The 24,929-nt window shown below is 57.1% G+C and overlaps 2 protein-coding genes and 1 long non-coding RNA gene across 7 annotated transcripts in view; 1 reads left to right on the top strand and 2 right to left on the bottom strand.

Moving 5' to 3' along the window:
- The window catches only part of LOC111558263, a 72,305-nt gene extending 63,330 nt beyond the window's left edge, over positions 1-8,975 (bottom strand). Inside the window, exon 1 of the long non-coding RNA XR_006590917.1 lies at positions 8,848-8,975. This is a non-coding gene — a long non-coding RNA (uncharacterized LOC111558263). The remainder of the gene's footprint in view (positions 1-8,847) is intronic.
- Positions 8,976-9,158: 183 nt separating this feature from the next.
- SNN (stannin) lies at positions 9,159-19,138 on the top strand. 2 transcript variants are annotated; one of them, XR_002738950.2, is made up of 3 exons: positions 9,159-9,309; positions 16,058-16,459; positions 18,748-19,138. XR_002738950.2 is itself a non-coding variant. In XM_023246825.2 (2 exons), the coding sequence occupies exon 2, from the start codon at positions 16,145-16,147 to the stop codon at positions 16,406-16,408; it is 264 nt and encodes an 87-aa protein (XP_023102593.1). In that variant the 5' UTR covers positions 9,159-9,309; positions 16,058-16,144; the 3' UTR covers positions 16,409-16,754. The 2 variants fall into 2 exon arrangements, 1 of the variants encoding a protein (XP_023102593.1); XM_023246825.2 differs by lacking the exon at positions 18,748-19,138 and having other exon boundaries at positions 16,058-16,754.
- The window catches only part of TXNDC11 (thioredoxin domain containing 11), a 79,823-nt gene continuing 73,955 nt past the window's right edge, over positions 19,062-24,929 (bottom strand). For all 4 annotated transcript variants that reach the window (XM_045047714.1, XM_023246824.2, XM_019820950.2 and 1 more), the window contains 2 exons: positions 24,178-24,258; positions 19,062-19,819 (listed from right to left, as the gene is read on the bottom strand). In XM_045047714.1, coding sequence (XP_044903649.1) covers positions 19,177-19,819; positions 24,178-24,258 — 724 coding nt within the window. In that variant the 3' untranslated portion in view covers positions 19,062-19,176. The remainder of the gene's footprint in view (positions 19,820-24,177; positions 24,259-24,929) is intronic.

The following is a 24,929-nucleotide window of genomic DNA, read 5'->3' as shown; positions in this document are numbered from 1 at the left end:
CCTGGGAGCCCTCTGCCCCCAGCCCATGTCCCAGCGTGGCCGCGGACTGACCCCGGGAGGTCTCCCCTAGCAGGGCCCCGTGTTTCCTGGGGCACTGGACTGTAAGGGCCACGGAGGTGGGGACATGACTGGTGGTCACCACAGAAGCTTATGGGGCACATAGTAGGTGTTCAATAAACAGCTGTTTCATGAATCATTCCCTTGAACCAGCTTCCACGGGGGGACGTGTTGGCTGATTAGAAGCCCTTTTTTTGCACGCAGCACATCAGGGGTCTGTCTCCTGCAGGAGGCTGCAACTCCCTGAGGGGTCACTCTGCCTTTATACTCTAAACGGGGCTGGCACACCGTCCCTGGCGGAGCAAATGTAGTAACAGCACCTCCAGCGATCAGTAACTGGAAAGTGACAAAGCTGGGTCCAAAGGCAGCTCTGAGCCCCTTGTCTACTGGCTGCCACAGGCCTACAGCATGTGCTGGAGTCTCCATGTTCTCTCGGTGGGAAGCCCCCAGCCCTCTGATGTACACAAGGGGGCTGTGTGCTCAGGCTCAGCTGTGGATAAAAGCCTCGGGGAGCCGGGCCTTGGGAGTAATTCCTGCCTGACCCCAAAGCCACCCCAGGCCCAGGGTGGCAGCTGTGAATAATGGATGACCCTGGGGGAACATTATGGCCCGTGATTCATCTGGTCTATGGCCTGTGGAGGGAGAGGCTGGATGGACTTCCCTAACAGCCTCTCATGAGTTCAGAGTCAAAGGCAGGGGCCCCAGGGGAATCGGGGGAGGGGGGTCAACCTCACTGTCTACCGCTCCTCCATTTCAACCTTCAGATGCTTCCTCCTGGAGAGGCAGCCATTCCGCTCCCCAGGCCCAGGGGCTGGACTCTGGACTATGGAGGAAAGGAAGGGAAATGGCTTTGATGGGTCGTGGTGATGGATGAGGGGGTCTACAGCCAGACTGCCAGGGTCCGAGTCCTCTACTGCATGCTAGCTGTGTGCCCTCAGAGGATTTACTCACCCCCACTGAGACTCAGTTTCCTCATCTGTAAACGGTAAGGAATAACATCTATTTCATGGAGTTGCCAGGGGCCCACTGACTTAATAGCACATATCAAGTACTCGGCAAGTGAGCTGGCACACAGTAAGTGCTCAATAAATGCTAGTCAGTGTTCTTATGCTGTGTACCAGGCAACGTGGGGAGCATTCTGCATATTTTAACTCATATAATCTCCATACCCAGAGCAGTATGCACTGTCGTACAGATGAGGAAACTGAGGCTCACAGACATGAAGCTTAAGATTTCACAGGCGACAGGCCATGTGAGAAGCAGAATTTGAAAAAGCAGAATTTGAGAAAATCCGGTGAGCGATTTCTAGTACACTCCAGAGTTCCAGTCAAATGTCCCGTCCCACTGTTCCCCAAATACACCTGCTACCCTACAAAGGCCCCTGAGATTATACGACAAATCCCTACCTCGTACCATCTATATAAAGCTCAACTCTAGATTGAAGACTTAATGCCAACGATCAACAAAAAACACTTAAAAGTCTTTAATAGAAATTATAGGTAAATCTCCTTTAGAACTCAGTGTTGGGAAGGATGACAGATGATGAAGTCAAATGTCTAAAACAAAGCTGCAGAACCTTAGTAGAAAGTATATGTGAAGATGTTTTAGTCCGTAGGGTTGAGAAGGATGCTTTGTATCATTAGTGATCGAGGAAATACAGATCAAGATCTCAACTGGAAATAATTTTATACTCAATTGGCAAACATTTTCAAATCTAAAAATACCAAGTGTCAGAAAGGACATGGGTGGCACATGCTGAGGGTAGGAATGTAATTAGTACAACCACTTGAGGGACGCCTGGGTGGCTCAGTCAGTTAGGTGTCCAACTTTGACTCGGGTCATGATCTCACGGCTCGTGGGTTTGAGCCCCACGTCGGGCTCTGTGTTGACAGCTCGGAGCCCAGAGCCTGTTTCGGATTCTGTGTCTCCCTCTCTCTCTGCCCCTCCCCCGCTGGTGCTGTCTCCCCCTCTCTCTCAAAAATAAATAAACAGCAAAAAAAAAAAAAAAATTAAAAAAAAAAAACCCAAAAAAAACAAGTGGGACACGACCCAAATGGGACACGGCCCAAAAGGCCATCCACAGGAGAGGTGATGGATCAGGGGTCCAGTGACCTGGTGGACTAGGACAGAACAGCTAAAACAAGTGAACTATTATGGGTCAATCCTAGCTACATACTATTCCATAAAGAAACTAAGTCCCAGAAGATTCATATGCCCTGATACCATTTTTTGGTGGCCTGGATGCCCTTTGTTGTGGATTGAATTGTGTTCCCCCTCCTCCAAAACATACTCAAGTCCTAATCCTTGGAACCTGTAAATATGAACTTATTTGGAAACAGGGTCTTTGCAGATGTGACTAATTAAGTTTAGATGAGGTCATACTGGGTTAGAATGGGCCTCACCCATACGTGGTCGACTAATTTTTTTGACAAGCGTACCAAGAACACACAGAGGTGCAAAATAAGTCTCTTCAATAAGTGGTATTGGGAAAACTGGATATCCACTTGCAAAAGTATGAAACCAGACCCCTGTCTTATATCACTCATAACAATTAACTCAAAATGGATCAAAGACTTACACGTAAGACCCCAACTCATAAAACTTCTAGAAGAAAACATTGATGTTAGTCTTAACGTTAGTCTTGGCAATGATTTCTTATATAAGATACCAAAAGCACAGGCAACAAAAGCTAAAACAAACAAGTGGGACGATATAAAACCAAAGAGCTTATGAAAAGCAAAGGAAACCATCCATGAAGCGATGAGGCAATCTACAGAGTGGGATCCCAAATACATAAAGAGCTGATACAACTCAATAGCCAAAACAGGAAACAATCCGATGAAAAAATGGGCTAAGGACCTGAACAGACATCTTCCCGAAGAAGATACATGAATGGCCAACAGGTAGATGAAAAGGTGCCCAACATCACTCACCACCAGGGAAACGCAAATCCAAACCACGAGGTGATACCGCCTCATATCCGTTAGCATGGCTGTCATCACAAAGACAAGAGACAAGTGTTGGGGAGGAAGTGGGGAAGGGGAGCCTTGGTGCACTGCGGGTGAGAATGGAAACTGGTGCAGCCAGGAGGGAAAACAGTATGGACGCTCCTCAAAATATCAAAAGTAGAACTACCCTACGATCCAGCAAGCCCACTTCTGGGTATAGATCTGAAGGAAAGGAAATCAAGACCTTGAAGAAACACCTGTACCCTTATGTCTCTGCAGCGATATTCACAAGATCCAAGACATGGAGACAACCTTTAATGTCCATCAACGGATGCATGGATGAAGAAGGTGTGGGACACACACGTGCACACACACACACACACACACACACACAGAGGCAAGAATGTGAGGGGTCGGGTGTGTCGATTACCTTGATATACTATGTATATGCATGGTTGAGAAGGATGTTCAGCATCACGATATAATTATCTTGATACATAATGTGTATGTGTTATCAAATCATCATATTGTATACTTAAAATTTTTTTTAATGTTTACTTATGTTTGAGAGAGTGGGGGAGGAGCAAAGACAGAGGGTGACACAGAATTCAAAGCAAGCTCAGGCTCTGAACTGTCAGCACAGAGCCCAATGCGGGGTTTGAACTCACGAAATGAGAGATCATGACCTGAGCCGAAGTCGGACGCTCAACCGACTGAGCCACCCAGGCATCCCTGTACCCTTTAAATATATAGTTATATTTGTCGATTACTCTTCAATAATGTTGGGGGGGGGTGGGAGAGACAATGACACACAGGGGAGATGACTTGTGACAACGGTGGCAGAGACTGGGGTGACGCGTCCACAGGCCAAGGACTGCCAAGCCTGGCCACCAGCCACCAGGAGCGACAGGGAACAACAGATCCTTCCCTGGAACCTTCAGAGGGAGCACGGCCCTGCCGACACCTTGATATCAGATCTCTGGCCTCTTGGGCTGAGAGAGAATAAATTTCTATGGTCTTAAGCCGCCAGGTTTGTGGTTATGCATCCCAGCGGCCCCAAGAAGCTAATACACTCTTCTAATAAAGTTAGCGAGAAGAAACTAAAAATAAAAACACAGGGAGAACTTGTTTTGTCACGCTTCGCTTCACTGTGCATCACGGACACTGTGGTTTTTTTTTTTACAAACTGAAAGTTCGTGGCAACCCTGTGCTGAGCAAGTCTATGGGTGCCTTTTTCCCCAACAGCATCTGCTCGCTCTGTGTCTCTGTGCCACATTCTGGTAATTCTTGCAATGTTCCGCACCTTTTCATTATTGTTCTATTTGGATTGCGGCAGTGTCATGATAAAACCTTAACGGACGAGGAGCTGCTTCCTATGAAGGAGCAAAGAAAGGGGTTCCTTGAGATGGAATCTACTCCTGGTGAAGATGCCGTGCAGATGGTTGAAACGACAACAAGGGATCGAGAACATTCCAGAGACCGAGTGGAGGAAGGAGCAGCGGGGTTTGGAGGACTGACTCCAGTTTGGACAGAAGCTCTACACTGTGGGTGACATGCTCGCGAGGAGCGTCACGTGCTACAGAGAAATTGTTCTTGAAAGGAAAGCCATCGATGCGGCAAACTTCACTGTTGTCTCATTTTAAGAAACTACCAGAGCCACCACCCCCACCTTCAGCAGCCACCAGCCATCAATATCGAGGCAAGACCCTCCACCAGCAGAAAGGTTATGACGTACTAAAGCTCAGACGATGGCTAGTGTGTTTTTAGGATTGCTAAAGGCATGTGCATCGTTTTTTTAGACCTAATATTATTGCGCACCTAATAGGCTCCAGTGTGGTGTAGACATAACTCTTACATGCCCTGGGAAGCCAAAAAAAATGCATCTGACTTGCTTTGTTGCGGCATTTGCTTTACTACGTCGGTCTGGAAAAAATCGACAATATCTCCACCGTGTGCCTGTATATTTTTTAGGATGTGGGTATGATAAAACCAATCAAAAGGGAAAGCAGGCTGAGAGACAGACAGGATACAAGGCAGGGATGGAAGGGCTGCCTCGGGATTAGATGTTGGCCATTGTTAGGGTCCTAGCTTTTGATGGACGGGCATAGTATGTGACTAAAATAATTATGGCAATTTTTAAGGGGGCTTGGGTAGCTCAGTCGGTTAAGCATCCAACTTCAGCTCAGGTTGTGATCTCACGGTTTGTGGGTTCAGCCCCGCGCCGGGCTCTGTGCTGACAGCTCGGAGCCTGGAGCCTACTTCGGGTTCTGGCTCCCCGTCTCTCTGCCCCTCCCTGCTCGTGCACTCTATTTCTCTCTCTCAAAAATAAATAAACCCTTAAAAAATATTCAAGAAAGCGAGAGCAGGTCCTGCAAGGACCAAAGAGAATACACCATGATCCGGATTATGATGTGCCCGCAATTCTGTGCACCTGGGGTTCCTAACCTGAGTTCTGGCCGGCCGGACAGGTTCCCCACCTCATCCAACCATCTGCCACCGTCCCCTTGCTTCCCTGTTCCCGTGTCACCTCTACACTTATCTTGCGTTACATTCTGCTTCAAGGTGACTCACTCTTCACACCCCACTAAATATTAGGGTGATGTAATAAGCTATGGGTATATCACTATCATCAATGGCAAAGCAATACCTGTGCCACAAACAGAAAGTAACTGCAAACATACATAGGCAGAGAACGACACGCTATCACGTTCTAGGTCAAGGGTGTAGACAGAGCAAGATTCTGAGCCCAGGGTCTGCTCTCTCCAGGTGACAAGGGGCTGAGCCAGCCTTCAGGGGATGTTACAGCTGCGTAACGGGAGGTGAAGCTTCTTCCCCTTGAACCAGACAATCGCCGTGTGATTCAGAGCTACGTGACGGCTTCTCTGTGCCCTACCTAACCCCACCCTGCAGACCCCACCAATGGGTCACCTTTCCCTTTGGGAAACGGCCCGAAGGCCCAGCCGTTTCCAGTTGTATTTAGGCCTGTGGGAGGAGACCCAGCCTGATAGCTGTGGCTCAGCAGGGAAGCCCAGCTGGAGTCAGCTGGCTGACACCTCTCTGCTCCCCAGAAAGCCCCTCCCTGGTTCCGGCCCCTCCAGCACCCCAGGGAAGCGGGCACAGGGCCAGGCTGGCACAGGGCAGGCCCAGCTGGGTCTCAGCAAGCCCCAGGGAGCCAGGGTGAACTCATCGCTCGCCCTTAATTATCTTCCTGGCTAATGAGCATCTGAGAAGCTCCACGCCATCAACAGAGAGGACCCCCCTGGGAGATGCTGGGGGCTGGGAGGTTCTAAGGGCCAGATGTCACCCTGGAGGAAGGTGGCAGGGGCCCTGACAGAGGAAATGGGCTTGGGGAGGGGACCTACGCTTCCTGCTTCTTCTCTGTAGGGGAGAAGGCCGGGGCCAGGCAGGAAGTTACAGCCACGGTTAAGGGCACTCGGCAGCCTACGATGTGAGGACGAAACAGGCTCGGGGGGGCCCCCCACTTGTGTGACCTCTAGCCAAGGGCCTCACCTCTCACTGCTCCAAGCACAGTTCACAAACCATCACTACCCCCTGGGCGCTTGTGAGAAAAGCAGAACTTCAGCCCAGACCTACTGAGTCAGAATATGCATTTTATCACGACTTCCAGGTGATTTCTGTGCCTCAGTTTCCCCATCCCTCAAATGGAGTTAAAATGTGCTTATGCATATGTGGTGCTTGCTGTCTGTTGCTACTGTTACTCGTGTTCTTGTTATTGAAACAACTCACTCTGGACAAGAGGAAGCCTGGTCCCAGGTCGCCTACGACCAGCCCCCCACCTCTGAGCATTCCCACGGGTGGGTTTCATGGGACCCCCTGTGAAGAGGAGAAGCCTGAGGCTCAGAGAGGTGCGGTGACTTGCCCCAATTCCACATGGTGAAGCCCAAGTTCACTCTACACCTGTCTGCCCCTGTTACTAATGTTAAGAGCCGGGGCGCCCACGTGGCTCAGTTGGTTGAGCCTCCGACTTCAGCTCAGGTCATGATCTCAGTTTGTGAGTTCGTGCCCCACATCGGGCTCTGTGCCAACAGCTCAAAGCCTGAAGCTGCTTCAGATTCTGTGTCTCCCTCTCTCTCTCACCCTCCTCTGCTCATGCTCTCTCTCTGTCTCTCTAAAATAAACATTAAAAAAATTTTTTGTAAGAGTGAATGGGTAGGATTGCTTCCTCTGCATCGGAACCAAGCATTTGACGGGCTCACAATGACCTTGTGATGGTGACCTAACTCCCACCCCCATTTTCACATGAAGGACAGAGAGGCTAGGCTGCTTTTCCAAAGCTAGCCAGCAGGAAAGGCTGGATTTGAACCCAGCGGTCTCTCAACTTTTAAGTCATGGGGCATTTTCCCAGAATCTTTCTCCCCAGAGTGTCCCTGGCCTCCTCACTCATCTGCCAGTCCTGGCACTGGGGTTCTGAGCTCACCCCTGCCAGGTCCTCACCCCTAATGAGGTCTTTGCCAACTAAGGATGGGGCTGTCCAGACCCGCTAGAACTGGCTCCTTAGGAAGAACCTGTTTCCTCCTGCTCTGGGCCCAGGTGTGGCTCCTCTGGGCAGGGGCCAGGAGCTGCTCTGAGATGCTTGATCTGGCCTCAGGGGCACCTGACCTCGAGCTGGGCTTCCCTGTGCCTCTCTGTCCCCTGATCCCGCTTAATTACACCCCCTCCAGCCACCCGCCCCCCCCACCCCCAGTTCACCATCTGGATCTCCTGGGCTAGGGTGTAGTGGGGCCAGGCCCGGAATTCTGCAGCGTGATCGTTCATTCATTCATTCATTCACGCATCATCCCCATATTCGGCACCTACTGGGTGCCAGGTGCGATTCTGCAGACTTGGCAACGCAAAGGACAGACCCAGTCCTGAGGGGGAGAGACAGACCAGGGAGAATAATGAAGGGGACCGCTGTGGAGATCTGGAAGGTGAAGGGCAAGAATGCTGCAGCAGGAGGAAAGAGCACTGCCAAAGGCCCAGAGCGGGGAAACAGCCGGGTGCGTGCAAACCTGGAAAGAGGCCAGCTGTGCTGGAGTGGGGGGAGTAAGGAGGGCTTGGCCACCACGCCTGGTGAGCGGGGTCCTCCCATCTTCTCCCAGAGGCTTTGCTGGAGGCTGGGAAAGACTGTTACAGCAGACAAGTCTTCCAGCTCCCAGGATGAGGGGCTCCCCCTGCCCCCCTCCTGCCTTCCAAACCGAGGGGCCCTGGAAACTTGGGCCACAGAGGCTTTGGAGGACCCACTCTCACCTCTCCTGTAGGCCCCAGCTGGCCACAAAGGGAGTGTCATCTCGCTGGACGGCCTTTTTGGGTGGACAAATGGAGATTACTAACTGGCACCTGGGGGTTTACAGGCAGACAAGGCCCGGCCTCGAATCCCACCTCTATCACGAGAGGGCTGGGGGTACTTCAGTACTTTGGAGCCTGGGTTGGTTCTTCCGTCCCAGGTCGGGTGGAAGAAGTGTGTTGAGCGGTTAGTACAGGTCGTGGCACCTGGTGGGGGCTAATCCTAGGGTTCGTACGTTAAATTCCGCGACTACAAGCGGCCAAATGCCCCGCGGCCTCAGCCCGCACCTGAATGAGAGCTCCGTGCGGGCAGGGGCGTTGTCTGTCGTGTTCGTGTCTGTTCGCGTGGCCACCGGCGAGCCCGGCACCCGTGGGTGTTCCGTAGTGTGGGGGCAACGGAAGCATGAACGATGAATGAATGAATGAGTGAACGAATGAAGGGACGAGTGAATGACCTGCTCCTTCCCCAGACTAGCAGGTTCAACTCCAAGGTCCCGCCTCTCTGCTGCCCCGGCCCGGGGTTCCGCCGCTCCCCGTTTCCAGGCTACACCCTTACCTGCGGCGCGCCTCAGTTTCCCTCTCCGTGAGTGGGCGGGAATAGGGGCAGCGTCGGGGCGCTGGAGGGAGAGCCGCCGCCGGCGTCCCGCACAGCCCCAGGCGCCCAATCCGCGCGCGCCGAGGCCGAGCCCGCCCCCCGCCCCCGCCCCCGGCCCCCGGCCCCCGCCCCCAGGGCTGCCAGCTGCGCTCAGCCCCCGCCCCTCCCGGGCCGCCCCGGCCCCGCGCGCACGTGACCCCGCCCCGGTCCGCCCCGCCCCGCCGTCCCAGCGCGGGCTTCCATTGGCCGCTCCCAGCGGGCCACGCCTCCCGCAGGGGCGGAGCCGGAGATGCTCCGCCCGCCGCAGAGCGGGGCTCCAGCGTCCCGACGGTGCGCGGCGGCCGGACCGGGCTAGCTGGCGGGCGGAGCCGGGCCCGCGGGGCTGCCGCGGGGCGATCGGGCCGGGCTGCGGGCGGCGCCATGGTGAGCGGAGCTCGACGGGTCGGGCGCTGGGACCTGGCGGGGACGTGCGGGAGGGGAAGGGGCGGCCCCCAATGGGCTGGGGGCTCGCGAGGGGCGGCTTGGCCGCGGGCCGGGGTGGGGGTGGGGGTGGGGGTCGCCGCGGCGGGGGAGGGACGGCCCGGGCGGGGGCGCGGCTGCGAGGGGGGCGGAGGGTCTGTTCCGGGGGGCCCGCGCCCGCGGGCGGGGGTTCTTTGTCCGCTGCGCTGCGGCGAGATCGGGACAAAGGAGGCGGCGGGGGGCGGCGGCCGCTTTGCGGGGAGCGGGTGTTTCCCCGCACCCCCATTGCGTGCCCGCCACCGCGGCCCGCAGTTCCGCGCCCCAAGCCGGCCGCCGGGCTCCTCGGGATATTTAAAATTAACGGAGAAGGCGGGCGTCCTGGCATCCCCCAGGGTGGTCCGGCGGGCTCCGGGGGTTAGGGGTGGGAGTGCGGCTGCTGGCAACGTCTGGCGCCCATTTCGCAGGTGGGGAAACTGAGGACGGGCCGCAGCATTTGGTGCCGGGTTCCATCGGCAATGACTGCGCGGCGTGGGCATGACTGGGTATAGTGGGCCCCCTCCCCCGCGTCCCCCCGGGCGGGCAGACTGGAGTCGCTTCTCCAGCTGTCTCTCCCCCTCCAGCTGTCCCCCAGTAGGCTGAGCCCCTTCGTCCCTCTAGCCTCACTCAGCTCCTTGGTGGAGGGGTGGAGATGGCGTCGCCTGGCAGGGTTAAATGAGAGGGTGCGTGGAGCTCGTCTGGCACCGCGCCTGCACGTCGACCGCGCTAGGCACGCGGTAGCTGCCGGGCGCCTGTCATCCCTGTGTCCCCAGCATCGAGCCCTCCTCACTCTGCCTGCCCCGGTGGGACAGGGGTTCACCTGGGCCTGAGGCAGGGGAGTGGGGAGGTGGGGGTCAAGAATATGATACTTCCCTGTTAGGGTTGAAATCTGGGATTCCAGATGCAGATTGCCTGGGTTTGAATCCCTCTGCGGCTACTTCTGAGCTGTGTGACCTTGGGCAATTGACTGAACTTCTCTGAGCCGCAGATTATCTGCAAAGTGGGCATAGTGATAACACTAGGGCTGTTTTGAGGCTGAAAGGAGAGCTGATCCGTGTGAAGCGTTCAGCATCTCAGCGTCTAGCACAAAGTAATCATTGCCAACTTTTGTTCAGCATCTACTGTCATTGCCAGAGTCGTTGGGCCAAGTGGCTGACCCTGTGAGAATGACCAGTGGCTGATTCACAGGGTGGGGGCATGAGCCTCAGGCCTGGGCCACGCAAGACCAAGACTGACCTTGGGGCAGTCCCTCGGCTCAGTCTGTACCAGCTTCCTCTTCTGCCCGCGGGGAACCTAGGGGGTTCTGGTGCCAGCTTCCTCTTCGGGGGGGCTGGGGGATGGTTGGGTGGGTGACGGAGGCTGAGGGGACACTGGCTACGTGGCTGGGCACAGCCCCGTGATGGTTAGTTTCCCATCGGCATCCCTGCTGCTCTCGATCCTGGGTTTTGGAGTGCAGGAACCTCACGGGATGCATCCTTGGGTCCCCGCGCCTGCTTGGGCCTGGCACGGAGTAGATGTTTCGGCTGCGTCCTCCCTGCAATCCTGTGTTCCTAATCGGAAAACCAGGCAGGAAATGTTTCTGGCTTGTGAGCTGGGGTCCCCCCAAGGGGCAGAGTCTGGTTTCTTGGCACACCTGGCAGATAGATGGCTTTGTTGTCGCGGGGCATGGCGTAACCCCTAGGGGCAGTGCCACAAGCACTGTAAACAGGGGCCCATGTAAGCAGGGTCATCCCAGAGATGGAGGCTGCAGGGTTGAGGTGGCGAGCTGGTGTCCTGCTGGGCGGGGTGACACTCGTGATATGCCCAGTTAAGCGAGAAGGTGGCAGGTGTCCTTGAGGAAGAGGCTGTGTGTGGTTACAGGCCCGGACCGGGCTCTGTACCCTCCTGGGAGGCAGGTCCTTGGGGACAGGAGGCGGAGGTGGTCCCAAGGGCTCACTGTCCTCCCTGTGGCACCAGGAAGGCGTGGTGCCTGGTGACACGCAAACCCCATGGCCCCATGGCCCTTCCGTGTTCCCATTGCTTATCGCCGTTCATCCTCCCCACAGCCTGGGGGGTGAGGTCAGGGCCTCATTCCCACTTTGCACACTGAGAAACTGAGGCCATGCGGGGCAGTTTGCGTGGCTAGGTCAGAACAGCTCCCAGTAGAGGGGGGAAGGCGGCGGGGGAGGTGGGGGTGTGAATCCTGTTGCTAGCCGTGGCCCCCCTGGGCCTGAGTGTGTAAGGTCACCCGTGGACTGGGGTTAAGGCTCCGTTTTGGGGTCCCATGAAGAGGCAGGTAAGTGGACCCCAGTGCTACATTGGGGAAGACCTAAGTTGTGGGCCTTTGAGGGAGAGCAGGACAGTGAAAGGCATCTGCCCTCAGCTTGCTGGTGGCCGAGGTGGGGACTGTCCTTTTGAACCTGCTGGTGGGCGGAGGGGGCAGGGAATGGGGGGCTCAGGGGGGCGGCCTCAGTAGACTGGGAGGCGGGGCTTCAGAGCCTGTTTTTGCAGGAGCTGTGGGGGAGACCTGAGGGACAGGCCACCCTGGTCGAGGGAGGCAGGGCCGGGGGTCCGCAGAGTGGGAGGGTGGAGGGTTGGTCCTGTATGTTCCAGGGAATCCAGATGGCCTCAGGTTTCCAGTGCTGACCTTTGTCCTGACCGAGGGAGCTCGTGAGGACGTGCTGCTGAGGTGGGGGACGAGGGAGTATGTTCTGTTGCCCACCCCCCGCCCCCACCCCCTCACCAGTCTGGCCCCATCCTCTGCATTTGGAAGACCCCTTCCTTTGGTCGCCTGGGCTTCCTCTTCTGGGGGCACATCCTGCTTTCTGGCTCTTCACTCTTGAGCAATCCACTCAAACTCTCTGTGCCTCAGTTTCCTTATCTGTAAAGGGGGGGTTGAGACCGGTGAGCAGGGTCATTAGGAGGATTAAACATATGGAATGAATGTTAACTCCTTGATGATCGTTCTCAGGGGTCCGGGTCTCCCACACGCCATCCCGGGCATCCACTCGGCCCAAGCTGTGGCCCTCCTGATCCCACCCCGTGGGCTTTCCTGGATCAGGGTGAGGCGTCTGCTGATTGCAGGAGCTACTTTGGTTCAGAAGGGCATGAGGGAAGTCCAGGAGAGGTGGGGTCCAGCCCGGGCCAAAGGGGGTGCAGGGGGAACCAGCCAGCCACCCTCATGCTTCACGTTTCCTCTGGGCTCTGATTCTCGGTGGCCCCCTCCTCTCCCTGCCCCCCAGCACGTGGAGGCAGCTGCCCTTCATGGGCTCAGGCCTGCTGTGGATCCACCTGCACACGATGCCTCTGCCCTCGCTCTGAGGCTGCCAGCCTCTGGCAGGAGTCGGTTGGGACAGGTGCGGGGACCCACGCGTAGGGTCCCAGTAGTGGCTTTGGGTTGGAGAGCCGGCTCGGGGGGGGGGGGTGGTGCTGCTGACCATGATCCCCATGAGGGCAGGGGCCCCTCTATCTCATCACTCTGTCCCCAGGCTCGGAACTCTCAGCAGACATTTATTGAGCGCCTGCTGTGTGCTGAGAATAGGGCTGGGGATCAGCCGTGGGCAAGATGGACAACGTCCTCTGCTTACAGACTCAGAGTCCGCCAAGGTGGCACGTTCTCTGACCCGAGAGAACTTCAGGTAGCAGGGAGCCCTAGGGAATAACACAAAGTTGTGCAAGGCGGTGGCAGGCGTGGGGCGGCGGGGCATCTGGAGCCAGGGTGGTCTGGGAAGATATCTTCCCAGAGGCACCTGCAGAGGAAGTCCCATATAAAAGGAAGGGGCCAGTCATGGGACAATCCAGGAAGAACATTCCAGGCACAAGGAACAGAAAGTTCAGAGGCCTTGAGGTGGGAAGGCGGGGGGGAGGGGGGGGCAGGGGTTTTTGATTCTCTGCTGATGCCAGGGAGGATTCTGAGCAGCAGATGACGTGGTGAGATTTTTTGTTTTTTAATCAGTTCCCAGGAAATGTTGCCGAGTGAATGAGGGAATAAGCAAACGCATTCCGGGGGGGTGCCAGGGAGCACAGGCCGGTCATGACCATGGCCTGGTCACCCGGCTCTATGCTCATGGCGGGGAGACGCCCATACCTGGCTCTGCCCAGTCCTCCTGGCCTGGGGCAGGTGCAGCAGACACGGCTTGGAGGTCACCACTGCTCTCGAAGGGTCTCTTTAAACTGGGGCTGCTGCTGTCTCCGTTTCCTCATCAGTCCAGGGGCCACTTGGCTTCCCCCTGGACTTGTAGGTGCCTCCTAGGCCCCCTGGCAGGTTCGGCCCCTGGGGTCCCCCCACCCTCCATCTTGCTGCCACTGTTTGATTTCCCACTTCCTGCCCCCAAACCACCCCCACTCCCCAAATACACACACACTTCCCCTTCCGAATTGATACACCGCGCTGTCTTCCTGTCCGGGGGCCTGGTGGGAAGGCAGGTACCCCAGCAGGCCCTGGACACAAGAGGTCCGGGGAGAGGGACGAGGCACGTGGGTTGTCCTCCCTAGCAGGAGGAGAGCCTGGGGGTGGGGACAGGTTCCCCGGCCCAGCTGGCAGGCCGTCTCGGGGTGTGCAGAGGGGGCGGGGGGCTACCTGTCCCGTCTGGAGGCCTGGGGGGACAGGCTGAGAGGGCTTGTGGGAGCCGATGGCAGCCCTGCCGAGGACGGGGAACAAGCCAGGATAAGCCTGTGCACTTGGCAGCACAGAAGTGTGCAGGGCCCCTCCTGGAGCACACAGCCCAATGGGGGAGGCGAGTGCTAACCAGATGGCCGTGCTGTGGGAGCCAGGGTTGCGCACTGAAGCAAGCGCCCTGGAGGGAGTGGTGGGCAGGGGGGATGGGGAGAGCAGGTGCAGTTGTAGAACAGGGAGACCCTCCTGGACTCTCCCCGCTGGACTGTGGAGCCTGGAAGGCGTCCCCCCCACCCCCCGAGCTGGCGTCAACAGCATCAGGGCTTCTCACCCTCCATCCACACTGTTGATGTTTGGGGCCCGATCTCTGTTCGTGGAGGGCACTGTGGGATGTTTAGCACATCCTTGGCCTCTGCCCACTCCATAGCAATAGCACCCCCACAGCCAGTGGTGACGGCGAAAATGTCTCCAGACATTGCCAAATGTCCCTTGGGAGGCACAGTCGCCCCAGCTGAGAGCCACTGGACAAGGGTGAGGGGAGCAGAGCGTTGGGGCAGAGGAGGACCTGCGGGGCCAAAGGCCTGGAGGTCAGAGGCGGTGGGGTCACTGTGGCTAGGGAGAAGCAGCAGGTAGGGATGCGTCCCGTCAGGCCCTGTACGTCACTGTAAGGACTCGGGGCTTTTCCTCTGGGGGACCGGGCATTGGCTACAGTGGACCCGTACAGGTGGGCCAGGGAGCCTGTTGACCATGACCACAGCAGCCTGACCCTGCAGGTGGGAAGAAGGGGGCAGACTGCAGGGACAGTGCCACCCCCCCTGCCCAGGACGCCTCTGCAAACGTGAGCACCGGTGGCAGGGCCGTACTCGGGGGGCCCCGGTCCCAGGACAGACCCCAGGGGCGTGGACTTAGCTGCCTCTGACCTTCAGGCTAGCCTGGCCTTGGGCGGGCGGGGAGTCTCCCTGGTGTGGGTGAGAACCATTTCTAATTAAGGCGGTGATTGCTCAAGGACGTCAAGTTCCATCCTGTCTGGAGGGAAAACCTCCCCGTCCAGTGCTGCGTCCTTGTGTTGACGTCCCTCTTACCAGAGAAATGGATCCTGCAGCTGGCTCTTACCGCGTGCCCGGCGGGCGCGGGCTTTTCCCCACCCTCACACCAGTCGGGTGCGAGTCACTGTCATTTGGTTCGTGTACGGTGAGGAGGAGAAGCCAGAAAGTGCAGGGTCTTGGGACCCAGGGGAGCCCGCTGGCTTCAGCACCTCCAGCCTCGCCCACCATCACTGGAAGAGTCTGGGTGTTTTGTAGGTGCTGTGCCTCCCGCTGCCGGCCGCCTGTGCCAGTCCCCAGCCCCGTTAACAGAGGAGGATCCCGAGGCCCCGCGAGGCGGAGGGGCTGGTCTGAGCCTGCAGCGGCCAGACGTGGTCCGGCCGCCCACCGGCACCAGCTGACGCTTCGGGTCCAGCTGCCCACCGCCTGCGGCTCCTGCGCCCTCTCAGCAGCAGGCCCTCTCCTGCCTCAAAGCCTTCAAAGACGCCAGTCCCCTGCCAGGAACGCTCCTCCCCCAGGGCCGGCCCCTCTTGCCAGCTCAGCCTCCGCCTCGCCTCCCTGGGTCTCACCCACCCCGCCCAACATAGCATCCGGACACCAGGTCCCCTGTGTCCCTGGCGTGGCCCTGATGCATCTGTAGTGACGGGCACTGTGTACTGACCCGTGTGCAGTCTGGGTCCTGTGCCTGCTGCTGAGCTTGGAGCCTGTGGGGTCCGCTCTGTCCCGCCCTTCCCTGCCCTCCCCAGAGCCGTCCTGAGTGCCTCCACGGTCCAGGACCGGGCTGCTTCCGGCTCTTCCCAGGCCGGCTGCAGCTCCCTCTCCCAGGTGTTCCAGAAGACTGGGTGACTTCCCCATGCCGCCTGTTTGAGAGAGGGACTGATGTCATTTCCCAGTGTCTTTCACTGGGATGACGGCAGGGTGGTCAGGCCTGAGATCTGATTACAGAGAGACCCCGTGGGAGAGCCCCCGTCCCCCCCCCCCTCCGAGCCCGTGAGCTGTCAGGGTCCCTCCGGCGCCTCACCCCTGCTTTGTCTTCCAGGGCCCTTGCGTCCAGCCTGAGTTCCAGCCTCGCTGAGCCGACCGCCCTGCGAGCTTCCTCCCGCGGAAGCGTCCCCAGGCGCTGACCATGTCTATTATGGACCACAGCCCCACCACGGGCGTGGTCACGGTCATCGTCATCCTCATCGCCATCGCGGCCCTGGGGGCCTTGATCCTGGGCTGCTGGTGCTACCTGCGGCTGCAGCGCATCAGCCAGTCGGAAGACGAGGAGAGCATCGTGGGGGATGGCGAGACCAAGGAGCCCTTCCTGCTGGTGCAGTACTCCGCCAAGGGACCGTGCGTGGAGAGGAAGGCCAAGCTGACCCCCAGCGGCCCAGAAGTCCACGGCTGAGCCGGGATGCCGAGGCCCCCAGGCCCGCTTGCGGGCGGGGGCCGCTGAGAGGTGGGGCTGACGCTTGCTGGCACGGCCTCGCCGGGCTTCGTCACCGCATGCACGGACTCCCGACGTCCTGGCCGTCCTGAGCCAGGACCCGGTGGCCCCGGGCGTCCCCTCGGCCTCCTGGTGGGACTGCCCATTGCAGGCAGTGGGCAGGCCTGACCTCGCCGGGGCTCTCGACCCCGTAGCGCTCTTGTTACTTGAATGTTTAGCTGAGCCTGTTCCGGACGGAGCTACTTCTGTAACGCGGGGACTCACAACCCTCCGAAGTGTAAATAGGCCCCGGAAGCATGTGCTTAGAGCCTCGTTTGCTGATTTTTAACGATCCCGTGTAGAGCACGTGGGACCGACCGTAGCGATGATGAGCCGACGCAAGGCTCCGCCGGGGGCGGGGGCCTGGGACACGGGAGGGCCCGCGGTGCACGGCGCAGGGGTCTCCACACGGGCGTGTGCAGGCAGAGGACGTGACCCGTCCGTTCTCAGTGTCGTGGCTCAGCAGCTGGGGTGCTGTGGGGATTTCTGCTTGGCTGGCAACGGATGGAGGAACCACACGCCCCTGCTTCGGTCGCCGGAGACCAGTTCCTGTTGAGAGCGGAGTTACTGCAAGGAGGCCGCTGCCGCTGGCGAGCCGGTGAAGGACGTGTCAGGGCACGCGTCCCGAGGGCTGCCGGGCGGCCTGGCGGCGGAGCAGTTTCTCGAGCAGGCCGAACGCTCTCCCTCCTGCCCCCACCCCGTGCTGTCCCCTCCCCGGCATCACTTAGCACAGGCTTCGCTGGAAACACCAGAGCCCGTGGCCCCGACCTTCATCTGAAACCAGCTGGCCCGGGGAAAGAGGAACTCGTGCTTTTTTGTTTGTTGTATTTAGTATTTTCTGCACTGGAGGGTGGGGGGGGAGGTTCGAGGGGTTTTTCCCTCCCCCGTTCACACATTAGTTTCCTTTCTTCTCAGAGTACCACCCACCCTGCTGGGTCCCGGGCCCCTCCTTCCTTGGTGGGCCACCTGGGAGAGTACCCCGACCTGGCTCGGAGAGTCCCCGAGTGCGGCCCAGGGTTGTGAGCACATCACCTGCCTGATGGCCCCCTGGTACAGGGCGCCTGGGGGAGGGTGCGGGGGGGGGGTGGTAGAGTGAGTGTCAGGTTCAGGACTGGGTTTCCACGAAGATGAGTTGGTGGCTGTCTCGGTGGGGCCGGCGCCCCCAAAGCCTGCATCCCCAAGGCGTCCCACTTGGGTGAACTCGCTAAGATTGTGAATCCCAATCCCGAAGCACATCCTCAGCTATGGTGATTAAAACGTGGCTTGTGTAGGCATCCTTCGTAGTAAACTGGGGGCCGGCCCGGGCTTCACCTGGGAGCCCTGGCCCTCGGCGGCTTCCACCCCACTCCCAGCCCACCCTTTCCCCCTCCCAAGCTCTGGCCTCCTGCTCAGGCTGGCCGAGGCTCCTCTGGCCTCACCAAGTCTCCTCAACAAAGCATGTTGAACTCATCTACTTTCTGGAACCCCCAAGGAAGGAGCTTAGGGAACACTTCATTTTGGCAGCACTTAAACTGGGGATCAAACGTGAAGCATCAGCTCGGGGGGAGGGAGGAGGGTAGCTCTTCAGCCGGGTGAGCTGAAGGCAGGAATGAGATGCCCCAGGGGGCTACCCAGGAGCCCGGGCAAGGCAGGCGGCTGGGCCTTATTTAGCCCAGGAGAGATGTCGGCCCCTAAATGGGGATGGCCGAGCCTGAGAAGTCAGGCAAGACCCCCTCGGAGCCCCCGGGGGCCGGAGGGGGCCAGCTCGTTCCAAGATGCTGGGCAGAAGATCAGGGAGATGGCTGGCCTTCTGCTGAAGGGCCCTCCAGACAAACGTGGAAGGCGTTGGGGTGTCTGATCCGTCCTCCCCGCATTTCAGAACTTCCAGGCTTTCTACCTCTCCTTCCCGCAGCCAGCCAGCAGCACACGCCCAGGTTGCGTCCCCTTGGGGAGCCGAGGACCCCGGGGCTGACCCCGACCGGGGTGGTCCCAGGGAGGTTTGGGTTTTGAAACCACGAACCGCCACTTTGTCCTGGGTTCCGCTCCTGGCGGGTCCTAGATCCCACGATGCCCCGGTTGCCAGGGGTGACATCCCTGCCGTGGCGGTGGGTGGGTGCCCGGTCATGTCACGGTCACAGGCACGGCAGGGCACCAGTGGCGGGGGTGGGGGTGGGGTCTCTGTGGGGCCATTGGGAGTGCCTGGAGAGGCCGAGAACCACCACATAATAGCGCTCATTGTTCCTGGATCGACAGCTACTTTTTTTTTTTTTTTTTTTTTTTAGCATGGAGGCCAGAGCCACGAACCACACGGCTTAGTCACGGCCTCTCATTCGGTTCTCTCTCAGGAGCCCAACTGTTGTGCTGAGGTCTTCCAACGGGTCGGTCAGGAAATCAGCCTTTCATCCCGCGAGTCCTCACAGAAGCAACAGGGGGGTGGGGAGGGAACCCGGTGGCTGAGCTGCAGAGACGCCGACCGACGTTTCAGCCACATCTTCAAACGGGCTGGGCTACCGCTTCCGTCTCAAAGCTACCAAATCTGTGCCATGAGCGGAGGGATGTCATCCCTGTTCCAAGAAAAGCTGAATGACACTCAACGTGATTTTCTAGACCACTGAGAAAATCTTTATTTACAATAAATTTCAATAAAATTTGCATAAATATATTCCCAACGTACAGCTTTCTCCTCGGATTTCTTCGTGTCGTTTTACAAGTCAGCCTGTCCTGTTCTCCTCGCTCCTTTCGGACGCCGGCGCGGAGCTGACGTTGGGAGGCGGAGGGGCGCTGCCCGGGAGCCGGGGGGGACCTGAAGGCTCGGGGCGGTCGGGGCGGGCCTCTCGCGGGGGAGCGAGCTCGTCCGCTCCGTCCCGGCCCTCCAGCTTCCGCCCCATGGTGGCCACCAGGATCTTGAGCCACGCGTTCTCCGTGAGGAGGTCCTGCGAGGCGTCGGCCAGCTCCTGCAGCCTGCGGGCCAGCTCCTCGAGCTCGCGGGCCTTGCGCTCGGCCAGCGCCCGCAGCTGCTCGCTGTGCAGCCGGAGCAGCCCGTGCCGCGCCTCCAGGCTCTGCTTCTGCCGCAGCAGCCGGTGCCCGTCCCTGCGCGCGCTCGAGAGCTGGGCCTCCACCTGCCCCTGCGCCCGCTGCAGGGCGCCGATCTCCGCCCTCAGCTTCCGGATCTCTCTCTCCAAGTGGGAGATGTGCCCCTGCTGGAAGACGGCCTCGCTCCGAACGCACTCTTTGGTGGGAGGATCAGCCCGGCTCCGAGGGGAAGAAGCCGGGTCCGAGTGATGCAGGATGAACCTCAGCAGATTGGGAAGGGTGATGGGAAGGTCTTCGGGGTACTTCACACTGCGGTCCTTCCTGGAGAGAGAGGGAAAGGAGTCAGAGGGGACAGCCCCGTCAACACGCTCCGTCCGGACGGCACTGCCACCGGAGGCCAGGCCGCTGGCTTCCCACCAGGAGACATTCTGAGGATTTTACTTACCAGAAGTCAGCAAGGAAAATGTTATCTGGGCAAAAATGTTTCTACAAGGCGGAGCCTGTCGCCTGTGCTTGTTCTGTAATTAAGGCCGCTTATCTCAACTGTGTGTCTGTTCCCAGGACAAAGAGCTCAGTTTCTGTTAACAACCTTCTAAGCAAGACAAGGAGCTCCCAGGCCCAAGAGGGCACCGGCAGCGTGTGGGCAGAGGGGCCTCTTCGAGCTCTGGGAGGCCCAGTGGCCGGTAAGGAAGGGCATCCCCGGGCAGGACGTCACCTGTGTCACCCCGTGGCCGTCAAAGTGCTTGGTGAAATGAAGACTGAACCCTCAGCCGGATTTCTTCAGCCAGCCGGTAGGACGCGTTATTCAGAGTGGGAGTTCTTACCTGGGGGAGACTATAACCCGCCCCCTGCCACGGGCATCTGGCAACATCTGGAGACATTGTTATTAGCAAAATGGGCGAAGTGTCACTCAGGCCCTGACTCCGGTCAAACAGACCCACCAAGGGACTGTGAGAAAGGAAGGCTGCCCCGCCCTGAGAGCACAGAATAAGGAAGCAAAGTGACGTAGGAAGGGGGTAGCAAAGTGACGTAGGAAGGGGGTTTTCCCCAAAACTCTGTTGCAAGCCCTGATGCAGAAAATTCCTTTTGAGAAGTTGTCATTTAACTGCCTGATGACCAAAATGTCTGGCGTGTGTACGGTGACCTGTGTACGCACAATCTGGCCGCACTACATCAGAGCCACCAGCTTGACGCACAAGGTGGGCAAAGAGCAGCTATGTTGTCCTAAAGCAACCGGGGGGTGGTGAGGCAGGGCCACCTGCCAGGCAGACCTGTAAGGCTGCCGCCCACCGTCGTGAGTGCCCAGCCCGGCGGCCTCTCTGCGCCCCTGCACCCCCTCACCCGTGGAAGGGGTGACGGGAGTGTTGTTGCCCTCACGGGACTGTTGGAAGGAGGGCACGAGTTACCTGAAAGCTGAGCGTTAGCCTAAAATCACTCATACTGTTCTTTCAAAGCCCAACCAGAAACCACTCATTACAAGCTCACGAGCCCTCGCCACACACAAAGCCAGGGGCCAAATACCTAAGACAAAAGGTGTTCTACTGATGGGTAGCTCTTTCCCAATGAAATAAGTATCACAGGGAAATTAAAATCGCATATGCCCCATTTTATACCACACTCAGGGAGACTTTCAGGGAAATGGAAAAGTCAAATATTCAGAGTAAATATAAAACCACACCCTACTTTAAAACATGGTTTTCTTAACCTCCAGAAGCTTTCTTCGACTGCGCCCTCCCAGCCATGCGACGACTACGAACCACCTGGTGCCTGTGGGGTGCAGGCGGGGAAGGATGAGCAGAGGCCGGATCGGCGCCGAGACCCACCTAGGCGGCGCAAACCCGGTCTTGTAGGGCAGGGTACCCGAACTGCCCCGGGAGGGGGCTGCCGAGGGACCGGAGCGTGGGTGGGAGACCTTCACGTGACTGAAAACGACCTCTGTAAGCACGCTATTTCAGAGCAGAGTTCGGGGCGCCGTCCCCGTGAGTCTGCCCAACACGCGTGCTAAAGTGCTTTCCCACTTTTTGCAAGTGGCAAGGACACAGGTGTGAACAAACTCCCCAGGAAAGAATCATTTCGGAAACGTGGTGGTAAAAGGCCCCGCGGTCCGACTCCCTTCGGAATTCCCTAGGCGTGTGTTCACGTAGCTCTAGCACCTAAACGGCCAAATAAAAACCTGACCGAGGGTGTGAGGCATCTTCTCCCAAGACGGGGCCGTGCCACTGCGGCCGGGCGGGCTGCTCCTCTCGAGAGGCCCGGTCCTTGCCAGGGCACGTGCTAGAACGAACCAGCCCATCCTTGGGACGTCTTCACCCAGGCGCGTGCCAGGGCGCCTCGATTCTGAAACGTCACACGCAGTGGTGGCAGGAAGGGCGGCTCTATGATGCACCTGCACAGGAAAGCCAGCGGGCGCAGGAGGCGGCCCAGGGCGCGCCCGGTGGCAGAGGACAAGCCCTCGCATGTGGCTTCTGTTCGAGGACTGTGAAACACGTGCTGGCTGGAGGCAATGTGCACAGCAAACGAGGCACCCCCCCCAGCACCTGGAATCCTCCTCCAAAGTAACCGTCAACATCTTGACACTCCCCTACTTACTGCGCACGTAACCTAGTGTGTGGGCAGGCTGCTCTTATCAAAACGCACATACGCTTTTGCTTTCTTTTCACTGAAGATGACGTAAGCACAGTCACCGTGAAAAAGGGATCTCTCCTTTCCTCTCTTGCCAGCGGTCAGCTCACACCCTTTGCCTGTTCACACCCTCTGAGTAACCTGAGCACTCATTCAATCTGGACCAGCTAACGGGGAGCTCACTTCTCTTGTGACTACTCTTTACTTTTAGGAAACAAGGAAAATTCCATTCCAGAGCAGTAATGAGGTTTTTTGGTTTACCAAGCTCTCTCCGTTAACAAAGAGCTGGACACTCTTCTCACGGTCAGTATTTACATTCTTGACTTTCCAATACTAAGGGGCCGCAGGGGCGCCTGGGCAGCTCAGTCAGTTGAGCGTCTGACTTCGGCTCAGGTCACGATCTCACGGTCCGTGGGTTCCAGCCCCGCGTCGGGCTCTGTGCTGACAGCTCAGAGCCTGGAGCCTGCTGCGGATTCTGTGACTCCCTCTCTCTCTGCTCGTCTCCCACTAGTGCTGTCTCAAAAATAAACAAACATTAAAAAAGCTAAAAACAAAACACTAAGGGGCTGCAGGGATCACCAATGCACATCCTCACATGGACAATCAGGCAACTTTCTACTGCAAGGCACTCCAGCCTGACTCAGTCCCCCAACACACACCCCGTCACCAGTTCTCGGTGTATCTCTTTCTGTCTCGCTCAAGACATACTCATGCATTCTAGCTGCCGGCACCTACTGGGTGTTAGGACTTTAATACTTTTCCAAACTATGTTTGAAATTCGAAAACCATGCTTCATTAAACTTCCTGCCCAACCTCCATCCCACACAGATGAAATTGCTTTATGGTCCATGATTCCTTGACTGTGCGGCACTTTATTTCTTAGAAGGAAAGAGCCTCATGACAACAGTCAGCACAACAGGATGAGTCACGCTCTGTTTTTAGTGCATGATGTGACAGGACCCTACTACCCCAGGAAGTATTCCAGCAAAAATTCCTTGAGATAAAGAGGAAACAACAAGGAAATGATTAGGTATCTACGAGAAATAAAAAGAGAAATAGAAAGTATGGCAGTGGCTGCCGTGAACAGTAAAAGTGAGGGCAGGAAATTAAAACAGGAGACACCACATACGTGAATTAAGGACCTCGTTAGAATAACCTGCAAATGCTTTTTCCCTAAAAAGATACCATCAGAGTCGTGTGACTAGGTCCCCGAGGACCCTTTTGAACAAAAGAGAGTCTTTTTTTTTTTTAAAAAGGGTCAGAACATCTCGTTTATCAGGCTTTTAAAGGCCAAGAGTTCATTTCCCTTTTAGCAAAACATCCGCACCCAACATTTACTAATTGCCAAGTTAGGCCGTTCGTCCTCCTTGCTTAGGTCCCGTCCCCGCCTGCCGGGCTTTCAGGGCAGTTGCTGTCATCACTGGACTTGGAGTCCGCCTGCACGATGTGAAGAGATCAAGGGGAGAGCCCCGTGGCAGACGTTCACGGAAGTCTGCACACGTGGGGAGAAGGCTCCTTGAATCCCATGAACGGGGTACAGTGAGGAGTCGTCTCCATTTCCAGCTTGCACAGGAGGGACAAGCCGGGCATCAGGAGAACTTGATGGAAAATGACGCACATGAAAGCCTGGGTCAGCCAGGGCCTGACGCCCGGGGGGCTCAAGAGATGGCTGCTGTCTGGCCAGGTGAACGTGGCTCTTTGCCATCCATCTCGGCATCCACTGGAGGCTCATAAGACCCAGAAGGCAAACGAGTTCTGACGGCCACATGCACACTCGTGAAAACACTGTGGGAGGGGTGAAGTTCTTACCAAAAACCACCTCCGACCTCGTGACACGAAAGCCCTTTTACCCCGGGGTCCGTGATGGCACATTTTTTTTTTCTTTTTTTTTCCCCTCAATGGAACATTTTTTTAACAATACATTTTATTCAAATAGTTCAGTAACAGCTAATGATTTGCATTTCATTTCTGTGAAGCACCTTAAACCCTTTTCATTTTCAAAAGAATCCCATCTGCCCAAATATTGAGTAAAGATCGAAAATAGTGAAAAAACTTACCTGCTGCAGGGGAAAAATAAGATAGTAGGGAGACGGTCAACCATGAATTCCCAAGGAAGGTCATTCTGAGATACATCAATCCTGACAAAGGCAGAGGGAAAGATGAGAATAAGTAAAAGATCAGCCCAAGACACTCCGACCTCAAAGAACTTTCTCCAATAAATGAAGATCCTGGAGCATATTCCGTGGCCATACTGGTCAGGCCCTCTGAGTAAACGTACTACTCCTCCAGGTTGGGTGCAGCTCAGGGGACAAGAACCGATGCTTCCAGAACATGCAACTTTCTCCACTTTAACTTACGGAGCAGAAGGGACATGTCCTGAGAGTAAAAATGAACTTTCAAAAGAAAAACACCTCACTGACACCTCAGGAGCAGTCCACGCTCCCCTCACGGGGTCTGGGCAAGCAGTGAAATCCTTGGACTAGCTCTGGAAAAAGGAAATCATTGTGCAAAATACATCAAGCCTCTGAAGGTGTAAGAAAACTGGAGAGTAAAGGTGATACTCTATTTTATATTTATATTTTGTAACTCCGTACGGAGGCCACAAAACACGCATTTTCTTAGCAGATTTTAGATTAATTTTCTAATCTGGAAAATGCCCTGTGTGCTGAATTACCCAACCTGGGGTTTATTACTGGTGAAGCAGGTAGTGGCCCCTCCTGCAGCCGGCACTCAGCTCCCCCCCAACCTCAGCTGGCAGGCACTGCTCAGATGGAACGAAAAACACAACCAAACAAACAAACCAACAGTA

The sequence above is a fragment of the Felis catus genome, chromosome E3 (assembly GCF_018350175.1).
Source record: "Felis catus isolate Fca126 chromosome E3, F.catus_Fca126_mat1.0, whole genome shotgun sequence".
NCBI lineage: Eukaryota > Metazoa > Chordata > Mammalia > Carnivora > Felidae > Felis > Felis catus.
This window is presented reverse-complemented; position numbering and strand designations above follow the sequence as displayed.